Source organism: Numida meleagris, chromosome Z (genome assembly GCF_002078875.1).
Source record: "Numida meleagris isolate 19003 breed g44 Domestic line chromosome Z, NumMel1.0, whole genome shotgun sequence".
NCBI classification, from domain to species: domain Eukaryota; kingdom Metazoa; phylum Chordata; class Aves; order Galliformes; family Numididae; genus Numida; species Numida meleagris.
Genome location: NC_034438.1, coordinates 33,255,425 through 33,269,963, shown reverse-complemented (window position 1 = coordinate 33,269,963; position 14,539 = coordinate 33,255,425). Strand labels below are relative to the sequence as shown.

The window sequence follows — 14,539 nt, the reverse complement described above, 5'->3', positions numbered from 1 at the left end:
CATCAGAAAGGATAAACTCTTTTTCCCCGACTGAAATAAGCTATACTGGCAAAACAGCTATTATGCAGACTAAATTTAACTCGAGACTGTTTTAAAGCCCTAGTTGAAACTTCCAGAAGAGGAAGAAGATAAAAAAAAATCTAGATAACCAAAAAGTTATATAGAGAAGTTGACATGCTTCTCACTTCTTCTATGCTTGTCCAGACATAAGTAAACCATTAATTCAATATAAAGAAGAGACCACAGCTGCTGGAATGTAATTAAGCCAAGACACCCTGTTAATCTGACAACCATATTTTGGTAACAAGTAAGTTCCAAAGGACACACCACTACACAATATTTTGATTCCAAACTGTACTATTCGTATTGTACAGATGGATAGTAATATGAATCTTGTGATCATAAAACATACTTTTTGATATGATATTGTTTCTGTTGTGTGCACATCTTCTTGTTCCTTCAGTACTTTCTGTGTGTCAGTATTAAGAGTCTGAAGCTGCTGTATCAGTTGAGCCTGCTGTGCCGTATGTGCAACGTTTTGTTTGTAAAGATTCTGCAGCTCCTGTAACTCCTTCCTGTGCAAAGCAAGCAATAAAGAGAAATTAAGAAAAAGACAACAATGATCCCTGTTAAATAACTGAGTTCAAATACTTTTATTGTAGATAACAAGCTCCTTATTTTCATTTATTTTTCTGCCAATTGTCTTATAAACCATAAAAGTTGCAGATAAAATATTTATCACATACTTTTGTAAAATATCTACAAAACAGTTAATTTTCAAAATGGAATGTCTTTCAATTTCCTTCTAAGGCTCTAACTACTCTGAAATAAATAGATTTTCATTACTGCATCAACACTTCCTAGTCAATATTAAGTTAACTCATTAGCTGTTAAGTGTCAAAATGTAAAATATTTGTAAAACACATGGACAGTAAAGTTTTCTTTTAACTAAAACTGACAGGAAATAAAGATAAAAACTTTTCTTAATTTGCATATGTGTACTGTAATTCTCTTTTCTGAAATGCATCGGCATCTTGGACATGTGAAATACATCATCTGACAAATTCATTTTGTCTGTGGTTACGGAAAACCACAAAAACCATAAGAAAGTTTGGTGTGTATTGCATAACATGATATACTCGGTCTGTTCTGAAAGTATCGCCTCCTGTTTTATTATGTTGGCCCTTGTCATCAGAGACAGATGTTGGTTGTAATGCAGTAGAGGTTGAACCTTCCCACCAATATTCCTTTATATGTTGTTGCTGTGTGACAAATGGCAGCAGAGGGGCAGTCTGACAGAATGGCATCTGATATGGAAGCACATATGAAGCAAAGGTGTGGAACTGAATTCCTCCATGCAGATAAAATGGCAGCCACTGATATTCATCAACACTTGCTGAACATTTCTAGAGACATTTCTAGTGGGTGTGAACACAGTGAGGAGGTGGGTGATGAGTTTCAGCAGTGGCAACAGACATAGAAAGTCTAGCCACGTTCCAGACAGCCATGAAGATTTCTAGGAGCACAGCATGCAGACATTTTTTCATTGTTGGCAAAAATGCATAGCTAATGTTGTTATGGTGGTGACTACGTGGAAAAATCTTCCTTTGTAGCTGAGAATTTGCTTTATGAAACAGTACTGTTGTGATCTTTGTTCTCTTTACAATAGAAATAAATAGAAGACATTACTTTCAGAGCAACCCACATAACAATTAAATCTCTATAAACGTATTAGTAGTAATTGTGTTCTAGTGAAACTATAGACTATAAAACGTAATTAAAAACTTGGAATATTTGCAAATGTAAAAAGATAAATTTGTAAATTTATCCCTCCAACCAAGTTTTGTCCTAATACCCTCAAAGACTTTTCTTGGTGAACTCCAACTGCAAGGACTGCAGCACAGTTAGAGCACAGCTAGTTTGCTTGCATTGAAGTCAAGGATTTTTACATAGCAGGTAACTAACTCACAGGTCCCTTACTCCACATTACAAAGAATCAAATTCACAGAATCATAAAATCATAGAATGGCCTGGGTTGAAAAGGACCTCAAGGATCATCGAGTCTCAACCCCCCTGCTAAATGCACAGCTGCCAACCACTAGACCAGGCTGCCCAGAGCCACATCCAGCCTGGCCTTGAATGCAACCTCCCTGGGCAACCTGTTCCAGTGCGTCACCACCCTCTGTGTGAAAAACTTCCTCCTGATGTCTAACCTAAATCTCCCCTGTCTCAGCTTAAAACCATTCCCCCTTGTCCTATCGCTATCTACCCTCACAAAAAATCGATCCCCCTCCTGTTTATACGCTCCCTTCAAGTACTGGAAGGCCACAATGAGATCTCCCCGGAGCCTTCTCTTCTCCAAGCTAAACAAGCCCAGTTTCCTCAACCTTTCCTCATAGGAGACGTGCTCCAGCCCCCTGATCATCTTGGTGGCCCTCCTGTCAACTCTTTCCAAGAGCTCCACGTCCTTCTTGTGCTGGGTCCAGGCCTGGATGCAGTACTCCAGATGGGGCCTCACAAGAGCCACTCTTGCAATGCAGCCCAGAACATAGTTGGCCTTCCGGGCTGCTGCCAGCGCACACTGCTGGCTCATGTTCAGCTTCTCATCCACCAGGACCCCCACGTCCCTCTCTGCAGGGCTGCTCTCAAGGACTTCTTCCCCCAGGTTGTATAAATACCTGGGATTGCCCCAGCCCAGGTGCAGCACCTTGCATTTGGCCTTGTTGAACCTCATCGGGTTCTCACGGGCCCATTTCTCCAGCCTGTCCAGGTCCCTCTGGATGGCTTCCCTTCCTTCCAATGTATCGACTGCACCGCTCAGCTTGGCGTCATCTGCAAACTTGCTGAGGGTGCACTCGATTCCATCGTCTATGTCACTGATAGAGACATTGAAGAGCACCGGTCCCAGGACTGAGCCTTGGGGGACACCACTCGTGACCGGCCTCCACCCTGACATAGAACCATTTATCACAACCCTGTGGCTGCGACCAGCCAACCAGTTCTTAACCCACCGAACAGTCCATCCTTCAAATCCATACCTCTCCAATTTAGAGAGAAGGATGTGATGAGGGACCCTGTCAAAGGCTTTGGAGAAGTCCAGGTAGACGACATCCATCGCCCTCCTCCCATCCACCGATGCCGTCACTCCATCCTAGAAGGCCACCAGATTGGTCAGGCAAGATCTGCCCTTGGTGAAGCCATGCTGGCTGTCTCGGATCACCTCCTTGTCATGTATGTGCCTTAACATGTCTTCTAGGAGGATCTGCTCCATGATCTTCCCAGGCACAGAGGTGAGGCTCACCGGCCTGTAGTTCTCCGGGTCATCCTTTCTCCCTTTCTTAAAAATGGGAGTAATGTTTCCCTTTCTCCAGTCACCAGGGACTTCACCGGACAGCCATGATTTTTCAAATATGATGAAGAGTGGCTCGGCAACCACATCAGCCATCTCTCTCAGAACCCTAGGTTGGATATCATCCAGCCCCATGGACTTACAGACATTCAGTTCCATGAGGAGGTCTCGAACTTGTTCCACTGTTACAGTGGGACAGAATCTGCTCCTCTCACCCACACCTCGAGGTTCAGGGTCCTGGCAGACACGGGGAGCCTGACCACTAGTGAAGACTGAGGCAAAGCACTTACTGAGCACCTCAGCTTTTTCCATGTCCGAGGAAGCCACTTCTCCATCCTCATTTATCAGAGGGGGAACGCTCTCCTTGACCTGCCTCCTCCTGCCTATGTACCTGTGTCAACGGTTTACGGGCGTTCAGCCCAGTTCCGTGATGAAGGGGACGGGGGACCCACGGGCCCATGCCCTGGAAAAAGGGAAAAGGGAAAAAAGGGTAAGGAGATGGGTCTGAGAGCAAAGAACAGCGGCAACAATCTGAGGAGAAACAAACTAATTTACTAAATAAGATATCGGAATGCAAAACAACACACTATAATACAATATAATTACAATTTAGCTGATAAATCCAATACAGAGAGAGAGAATGTCCCAAAATCAAGGTAGGCCTTACTCTACTACCGACGATAAGATGGCTGAAGAGCGAGGTGCTGCCAGGACGAGAGATGGGCGGAAAAAAGGGACGAGGTCTCGTGATCTGCAAGTTTTTATCTTTTCCCTCTGTCCGGAAATGGTAACAGAGGAGAAAAGTACCCTGGGAAATGTAGTAGTCCTCCTCTTCTGAGAACCAGGTATATTCACTACATGATGTTATGATGTGGAATACCAATAACTGAAAATCACAAAACCATGACAACCTGTAGAGCCCCTTCTTGTTATTTTTCACATCCCTAGCCAAGTTTAGCTCTACCTGCGCCTTGGCTTTCCTGATCCTATCTCTACACATGCGGACAACAGCCCTATATTCCTCCCAGGCTACACAACCCTGCTTCCACTTCGCATACATTTCTCTCTTTTCCCTTAGTTTAAGCTCTAGTTCCTTGCTCAGCCATGCCAGTCGTCCGCCTCCTCTGCTCGATTTCTTTTGCTGGGGAATGGAGAGCTCTTGCACTCTCAGGAGGGTGTCCTTAAAGAGCTGCCAGCTCTGCTCTGTTCCTACACCCTTAAGGACAGTTTCCCAGGGGATCCTATCCAGCAGTTCCTTGAGCAGCTGGAAGTTCACTCTCCTGAAGTTCAGGGTCCCGACTTTACTCTTTGCCAGGCCTGCATTCCTCCAGATCACAGACTCCACCAGGGCATGATCACTACAGCCCAGGCTGCCTCCAATCTTAACCCCTCTAATGCTCTCTTCCACGTTGGTGAGCACCAGGTCCAGTAAGGCTTTACCTCGGGTCGGTCCATCTAATACCTGGACCAGGAAGTTATCCTCAACAGACTCCAGGAATCTGCTGGACTGTCTGCTGCCCGTCTTGCCACTATCCCAGCAGATATCCAGGTGATTGAAATCCCCCATCAGGACAAGAGTCCGCGAGTGCGACACCTCCTGCAGCTGGAGCAAGAAGGCCTCGTCAACAGGCTCCCCCTGATCAGGTGGCCTGTAACAGACCCCAACCACTAGATCTCCTTTACCAGACCGGAATTAAAGTTTACTCTTTCAGACACCTATCCCAACTTGCTTGTGTTTTCTGTTTGCTTCTTTGTTTGTTTATTCTTGTTTCGTCTGAGTAAAAGGTTATACAAATGGAAACAGTTGCAATCTGGAAAATTCTTGAAACACAAAAACACACAACCAATGCATTTAATTTGTAATTGTACATTACAACTGTTTTATACCACACTGGCAAATAAGTTAACTTACATAACTGGAATGCTACCAGGCTGGGATGACAACAAGTTGCCTATTACCTAACAGTAGCGTGAATGAGCAGAGCTCTGCAATGGGCAATAAGCCCATAAGCCAAGTGAGAATTCTTGGTTAGGATTAATATGAATGACCAATGTGTCTGACATAGTAGCCGCCTCCTGACCCTGCTGGATCAGGAATGAGAATGAAGCCCTCTTCAGAAAACCAGAAGAAAATTCATGTTCATAGGCCCTGGTCTTCACAGGGCACTTAAAGGACTCCAGTACCTGCTGTAGGGACACCACAGGAAAGCACAGGTCATCCAGGAGGTTTATAGAAGGCACTGATGATAATTTCTTGCCACAAGTAATTAACAGGCCGATATGGGGAGACACTTAACTGGAACTTAAAAGAAAGAGCTGGTCAGGGATACGAAGGTCAGTCAGCCTTGTCTGAAGCAACCATAAGACAGTGAAGTTCAAGACCCTAAGAGGAAGGAAAAAGGTAAAAAGCTGGAGTGACAACCCTCATAAGAGCAGGCTTGAGATTTTTCAGAGATCTACTCGGAAGAATCCAGTATAACACAGGCCTGAAGAGGAGATTAGGAACTTGGTCAGTTTTCAAGGATTATCTCCTCAAAGCTCAACAGCGTTCCATTCCAATGAGCTGGAAGTCCAACAGAGGTGGCAGGAAGCTTGCAGGGATGAACAAGGACTTTCCAGGGCACAAGATATAAAAGAGACCAAGAGAAATTTAAAAATAATGTCCAAGTGTGCAGGTATGGAGTTTGGAAAGCCTAAATGTGGAGTTGAACATGATGAGGGACTTAAAAAGGCAACAAGTGTCTTCTGCAAGTATATCAACAGCAAAATGAAGGTAAGGGATAAAGTCAACTCACAGCTGAAAGCAGCAGGAGCTCTGGTAGCAAAGAACATAGAAATGGCCAAAGTACTTAATATTTCCTTCAACTCTGTCTTTAAAGGCAGCGCTTGCTTCCAGTAATCTGAAGTGGCAGTGAGACACGAAAAGGAACAGATCAATGAAGATTTATTTTCATTGGAAGAGGATCAGGTTAGGGAGTATTTAAACAAAGGGGACATACTGCCAATGGGACTTCATACTATGCCCCTATTAGAGCACAGAGAGACTCAATTATCTTTGAAGAGTCAGTGGAGGAGGCTTCTGAGGACTGCAAGAAAGCATGTCACTCTGACCTTCAAGAAGGACCATGAAAACTAGAGTGCTCAGCCTCACCTCAATTCCCGAGAAGCACTGGTGCACGTAATGACAAGAAGATCACTGGGAGTAGCCAGCAAGTATTTACAAATGGGAAATTATGTTTAACTGACCTGACAGACTTCTCTGGTGACTGGCTCAGTGGATGAGTGGAAAATGGTTATACTAATTTAGTAAGTTTTTTGATGCTGTAACCTGTGAAATGTTCACAGACAGACTGATGAGCAACAGACTAGATAAGTGAGCAGTAAGATGGATTTACACAAGGACAAACTACTGGATTCCAAGTGTACTGTGTACTAGTGGAGTATCTCAGGTGCCAAGACTGGGACAAATAACATTTAACATCTTCATTAATGACTGGAAAATTGACTGAGTGCACCCCATCAAGTTTGCAGATGACATTAAGTAGATAGTAATGGTTCTTGAACCAGATAGCTGTGCTGCCATTTGGAGCAACTGTGTTATACTGGACAAATAGGCCAACAGGAATCTCATGAAGTAAACAATGAGAAGTGCAAGGTACTCTCCAAGAGGAGGAATAAGCCCACCTTCAAAGCACAGGCTGGAAGGTAGCTTGTCAGAAAATTCCCTGGGGATCCAGATGGACACCAATTAGACCATGAGTCAGCAATGTGCAAGAAGGCTAACAGCATCCTGAACTGCACTGAAAAAAGCTCTGCCAGCAGGCTCAGCAAGGTGATCCAATATTCACACTTGGCTCCCAAGTAAGAGATGCAAAAGGAAATACAGAAGCAAGACCAAAGAAAGGCCACAAAGATGAAAAAAAGATTGAAGCATTCATCCTACAAGGAGAGGCTGAGAAAAACTGGAGCTATTCAGATGTAGAAAGGAAAAAAAGGCTCAGGAGGATATTACCAATGTTTATGAATATCTGATGGCTGGGTATAAAGACGATGCAGACAGACTCTTCTCAGAGATGGTAAAAAAGATAAAGAACATAATTAAACCTATGAAAAAATGTTTTTATGTTGTGAAGAGTGGCCAAACACTGAAACCTAGAAAGGTTGTGGAATCTCAATCATTAGAGATTCTCAAACTCAACTATCCTGGTATGCTATCCTGGAAAGCCTTCTCTAGCAGTATACAAAATCAGCATCATGATAATCAGAAAAATAGTTACAAGATAAAATGAATTTCTGACCAAAATATCTACTAATATGCTTACTCAAATCAACAAACTACTAAGCAATCCACAAAAGGGACACCTGCCTGTTACTGCAGCAGGTTAAGAATATCAACTGCTACTTAAAATGATCCTCTTACATGAGCATTGAACAATTAAAAATTGCAGAGTGGATGTTAACAAAGGTCATGACAGGCACTACAAATATATGTGCCTATATACACATATGTACCTCACACATACAATGACAACATATATTCTTTATAGATGTGTATGTAAGTAGATGTGTATATGTACACCTACAAGTGGTATATACATGCACAAATATAAGTACAGGTAGTAAAAATGTTGAATACTGTACAATCCAAACAAATGCAAATGTAGGCAAAAATTCTCCATCAGCAACACTAAATTGAAAACACAATATTACCCCAGCTAAGCAGAAAAATTGGAAGACCTGTAGGCCCTTTTTCCCCACAAACAAACACACCATGATACACAGAGTAGCGTTTAAATCCATTTAACAATGATATTACTGAGATTAAAAAAAAGAATCTCAAGACATATACAGTGGGAAATCAAGAATTTGCAGAAAGTTAGCTGGACTCTTCAAGTCACAGGGAAGAGCCTGCTATGAAAAACAGTCTTTTTGGAAGTCAAAACAGAAGAGCAAAAATAATTTATTTCAGACACAAAAGTAAGATTACAGTAACCTAAGGAGACTTGGCTTTAAACATTGCAAATATTTATCTAATTACTTCCACATTGGCATTTTAGAACTGAAGGAAAATCTAAACTCCTTTTCACAGAAACAAACATAGAAAACTAATCATTTACAGGGAAAAAGGAGTTTGAGCTGCTGATCCAGAGTTAAACCACTTTTTCTTAGAAAAAAGCTTCTTCTAAAAAACTTATTAACTGACTTTTTAGCTACAGAGGAAAGGTGAGACTAAACAATTTATTTAAAAATTAAAAACTGCTAAACACAAAAATCAAAGAATTCTTACAGGAAAAATAAAACATCGTCAAAAAAAGCATGACATTGATAGGAGTTTCATAAAACTAATTCTAGGAAGGATCAATACTAAAACCTTATCCTTCATGTTTATGAAGAACATGCACAATTCAAAATAATTAAACATATTCCAAAATATTTTGAAATAATTGCATCTATGTTTCCTTCTGAACATCACTTTTGATGTTCTCTGGAAAAAAAATTAAATAATAGGAGAAGAAAAAGAAAATGAGAAAGGAAGAAATAATATGGAACCTACATAATTTAGTCTACAAGAAAAAAGAAATAATTAATCAGCATGGTCAAATGATATTTGAACATATTAAACAATGTTAGTGAAGTACAGGCGCTCATTTGATCTTTGATTCAGAATTCCCACATATTTTAAATACTTCTAAACATCACAGCAACTAGGTGCCAACAAACATTCTAACTAAAAAAAAAAATCTCACTACCCTTAAGTAAAATCATAAATAAAATCGAACTGAAATTGTTTTCAAATAAAGTTTCACAAAAAATAATTCTATACAGCAAATGGTCATATAAATAGAACACAAGAACTTCAAATCTAACTCACAACAACCTAATTAGACACTACTACTGCCATTAAAAATACTGGAATGATTTTAAACTAGATTATAAGTGGAAAAAAAAACTAGATTCTCTTGTTTGACTGAAGTGAAACAACCCTTTAAATTCAGAGATACGAGATTTATTGAGAACATACATGCCCTGAGCTTCCTTTTATAAATGTGTCTCCCATCATGTTTAAATTGCTATAATAAAGAAATTCTTTGGACTGATATGAAGGTAGCTTTGATGGGTGAAGGAAAAGGTGCATTACACACATATTAACCCATACATAGCTCCTTGTATTGAAGTACGAGAGTTCTGGGAAACAGGACCACAAATTGAGGAGCCAGGAAAACAAACTGTTCACTTTGGACTTAGTGTAATTAGCTGGGTCCATCAGTGAAGACATGACTACTGATATCAGTGCACAGAAAAGTGAAGTGCTAAGAACTGTCATATCATTAGCTCTTACTTGTTATTCTAATTTGTTTTCAAATTATTTTTTAAACTTGCATTTAATCTTTCTCAATGCTCTCTCAGCTTTTATGTAAACTCCGCTGTGAGGCTGTCTCCCACTACACTTTCATTTGGGAATCTGAAATGATTTCAGAGGACTGGAGGAAGATGCTGAGATACAGCCTACTACTTAGAGTACTTGGAATAACACTTAACTACTGCTTCATAGGATTATTTTTCCATTTATGTTAGTGATTTTACTGACAAAAATTACTTAGCTTCTTTCCTAATCAGTGAAAAAAGTGTATATTTCAGAGAATTGCACAGGATGAAAAATTCTCAGACTTATCAGGCCATCTAGTCATGAATGGAGGCCACATACTGAGAAATAATGCACCACAATTACTCGGTTCCGAAATTAGATGTCTACAAGAACGTACAGAATAAGATTTTCCCAAGAGATGAAAGAAACAACAGCAGAAATGTCAAAAAAAAAAAAGACAAGAAAGACAAAGGGGGCATCTGCATGCTAACTTTGTGTAAAAACTCAAGTGTTAGCTTAAAATGAGGCACTTTTGGTAGCTCAAACAAGCTTACTTGTAGAAAAATGGGAAATCATCAAACGACCCATCTTGTCTTCTCACCATTAAGACTACTTCAGATATACTGGCTCTTTTAGAGGCAGGGGCCTTTTGCAATCAACAGGTTGACACTACATGAAGACAGTGCAAACTGGACTGCAGCAGAACTCAGAGATTTGACATCTTACCCTGCCATTAACAATACTTCAGATTCATAGTACTCCTTAGTCTAAAGATATATCTGGTGCTTATATCTGAAAAGAGCATCAACTAATGTTTTCTCCTATCCTTAAGGATAATATCACATAAAAAATTTATATCCCATACATAACAACAGTTTCAGAGTAAAATGTGGCTTCCTAGAAATGTAAATGAAATGAATAGCTACAGTCACTCCAGAAGGTATATAACTATTGTAAATGTTGTTAACACCACTTCCAGTAATGTTGTTGGCTTTTTCATCATCGTAGTTTTGGTGAACACGCTGGGCTTCTGAGTACCTCCATTACAAAGGGAATACAACTCAAGAAATCTCTAATTACATTACTTGTCATTTTGAAATACAGTAGAGTGACAGGTACTACAAATTATGGCTTCTCAGGCGAATGGCATAGATACCATGAAAAGCACACAATGAAGAGTAACCTCAAAATCCCACAGCTGCAAAATAAAGGCTGAGAAGAAATATGACTGCCTCATAATTTACAACACAAGGTAAATACCATGAGCAACAGGGAGAAAAAATAAAAAAAACTGATATGGTTACTAAAGAAGAAAATCACTGTAAAGTGGTCAGGAAAAGATTCAGGCTAGAAATTGATCGAATGATTAAATTCACCGAACATGCTTCCAGTAAGAACATGGCAGCAAGAAATTGTAATTTGTCTCACAATAAGGCTTGATCCATCTGCTAACAGTTTAATATTGCCTGATATATGTGACAGCAACATGCAAGTCTCAGTGACTTAAGCAGATCTTTCCAGTTCGATGCCCAGAGTTCCATCACAGCTCCAACCCACCTGAGACACAGACTACCACTGAGTGTTGAGCAGTAAGGACAAAAGTTTCAAATCCTGGTATTTACCACAACAAAATCACAAATTGGAATTATTTTTCCAAAGAAAACAGCAGGATTTGATTTGAGAATATAAAAACTGAAAGCCTAGCAGAAACTGAATTTCAGCACAAAAAATATAACAATTAAATGCTTTTCAGAGCTACTTCAGGAGTTAGAAATGAAACCAAATTAGATCAAGAGTGCTTTCCAAAATAAAGCCAACAAAGAAAGCTGATATCTACTGTGCAAGATGAGTTATGTAAAAACTGGCCATTGACAGGTCTTCAAAATATTTATTTTCCACACCTCTGAAGTCTGTTACAGACTCTTACTTACGGACTTTTACTGGATGAGATTTTAAAACACATCTGCTATTCTGTAGAACCAGAGGTGGACAGGAGTACTTCCACAAAATTTCAGTCCCTGCAAATTCACTGACAAAGACTGCCACTTAGATAAAGTATTTCTTAGTGACTACAGACATAGGTAGAGTTTAATGGAAAAAAACTCTTGCTAACACACTGACAGATATGCAGATCAGAGCAAAAAGTTTTCACTGCATGAGAAGAGCAGCACTGGATCAGTTTTGACCTAGATCCTTAGGGAGTTATAGATGTGTCAGCTAAAAGAATACTTTTCTCTATCTGCCTGTACTACAATACTACATATAAAAGAAGTAACTAAAATAAATAAATAAATAAAAAGAAAAAAAGCTTTTTTAGCTTCCTCCTTTTCTTCAACCAGCGCTTGTTTCTATATATTAATATATATTAAATATTAATATATTAATAATATTATTAATATATACATAATATGTACTTTGATGCTATCATTATATATAATTTAATATATCACATATAAATGTATTGTAAGATAGAATAATAATATTATATTGTATTAATAATATAGTAATTAATATTATTATATTTTTTACTGTGCTTGTCCTCAAAAACTGTGAAGGGTGAGGAAGGCAAGTATACAGCAGACTGGGAGCAGAGAGAGCAAAAGGAAAGAATGAGAAAAAAACATTTGCAAATCAGATTTTCACCTCCAAAAGTTCAAAATGGATGATGGGAAAGTTGAGATTACAAGGCAGATGTGGTATCTTCCACACTATCTTTCAAAGAAAGTTCTGCCAGTGTAAACATAAAACTGAACATTCTGTATGACACCTTTAAAATACTAAGTTTTAAACAAGGATTACTTAAAAGTAAAATGTATCAATTATTAAAAAAAAGGAAAAACAAAACAGTTCAGTCAAAAAAGTCCACACTGTTCTAAGATCCTGACCTACAAAGGAGTAGAAAATGCATAACTGATTTTCCTCTTAGATTCTTCCCTTTCTGTAGTTACTCTTGTGTTTACATATGCATTATTTTGTTTATATAAAACTTGGCCTTTTGTAACTAAAAGCCAATAGAAAAATAATTTATCTATGTACCTTAGGAAAAGAAGGGGAAACTTCAGTATTTTGAATCACAAAAAATACAGACTACTTAAAATTCTTAGTTTTTATTGCTAACTACTGAAGGTGGCATCTAAAACTGCGAATTCTATAAAATATAAGAAACTTAGCATAAACAGGATTGTTTCACAATAGAAATGACAACAAGGAACCTGTAGCCAAGGACAACTGGTTAAGAAAACTTAGCAGATACTGAATTACAATGATATTGAAAAAAATATATGCACATATAATATGAAGTTTAATTCACATACTAGTGATATCACAATGAGTTAAATATCTAGGACAGAAGACGTATGTACACACAGGAGGATTGACTTTGGTTGACTAAAGACCCTGGTGACTGGAAAAAAGGCAACATCACACCCATTTTTAAGAAGGATGAAAAAGATTATCCAAAGAACTATCAACCCGCCAGTTTCACCTCTGTGTTGAGAAAGATCATGGAACCTATGGTAAGGCACACAGAAGACAGGGAAGTGATATGGGAGAACGAGCATGGCTTCACCAAGGGCAAGTCCTCCTTGACCAATACAGTGGGACTCTATGATGGTGTAATTGTATCAGTGGACAAGGGAAAAGCCACTGATGCCATCAATCTGGACTTCAGTAAGGTCTTTGGCATATTGCCCCACAACATCCTTTTCTACAAATTGGAAATATATGGATTCGATGGTTGGACTGTCTGATGGACAAAGAACGGGCCACAGTTTCAAATCCAAAGAGTGCTGGCCAGTGGCTCGAGATCCAGATGGAGATCAGTGATGAGTGGTGCCCATCAGGATTCAGTACTGGGATCAATGCTCTTTAATATCTTCATCAATTACTCTGACAGCAGAATCGAGTGCACTCAGCAAATTTGCGAATGACACCACACAGTGGGGTGCAGTCAACATGCACAAGGGACATGATGCCATCCAGAAGGACATAGGCAGGCTCCAGAAGTAAGCCCAGGAGAATCTCATGACGTTCAGCAAATCCAAGTGCATGGTCTTGCACCTGGTTTGAGGCAACCCCCCAGTACCAATACAAGCTGGGGGATGAAAGGATTGAGCACAGTACTGCCAAAAAGGACTTGAGGGTGGATGGGAAGCTGGACATGAGTCAGCAATGTGCCCTTGCAACCCAGAAAGTGAACTGTATCCTGGGCTGCATCAAGAAAAGCGTGGCCAGCAGGTCGATGGAGGTGACCTTACCCCTCTACTCTCCACTGGTGAGGGCTCACCTGGAGTACTGAGTCCAGATGTGGAGTCCGCAGTACAGGAGGGACACAGATCTGTTGAAATGCATCCAGAGGAGGGCCACAAAAATGACTCAAGGGATGGAACACTACTCTTACGAAGACAGCTTGAGAGAGCTAGGGCTGTTCAGCCTGGAAAAGGCTCCAGGGAGACCTGACAGCAGTTTCTTTCAGTAAAATGTCTAATTAACTTTCTTTACTTTGTTTGAAAATTGAGAACTCAACCATTATATCTTTTAAATATGAAAATAACTAGATACCACTTTTTCCAGTAGAGTTTTAAACAAATACTTGGAAGATCATGTACCTCAGAGGCATCAAAGATGATATTTCTAGTTGTTTACAGAAAAATTAATACGGACTCCTTACTGTAAACACGTCTCCATTTAGAAACTAGAATGTTCATATATATGACCTGCATGACAACTTGTAGCGATAAGCAGGACTAACGCAATGGAAACAGCGTTACAAAAGGTGGAAGGAAAATACAGCACTCACCCGGATCGGAAGATTTGGGGCTCGC

General features: G+C 39.8%; 1 protein-coding gene across 5 annotated transcripts in view; it reads right to left on the bottom strand.

Annotated features, from left to right (window-relative positions):
- CNTLN (centlein) overlaps nt 1-14,539 on the bottom strand; it is a 215,480-nt gene that overhangs the window by 138,759 nt on the left and 62,182 nt on the right. For all 5 annotated transcript variants that reach the window (XM_021379766.1, XM_021379767.1, XM_021379769.1 and 2 more), the window contains exon 8: nt 413-575. In XM_021379766.1, coding sequence (XP_021235441.1) covers nt 413-575 — 163 coding nt within the window. The remainder of the gene's footprint in view (nt 1-412; nt 576-14,539) is intronic.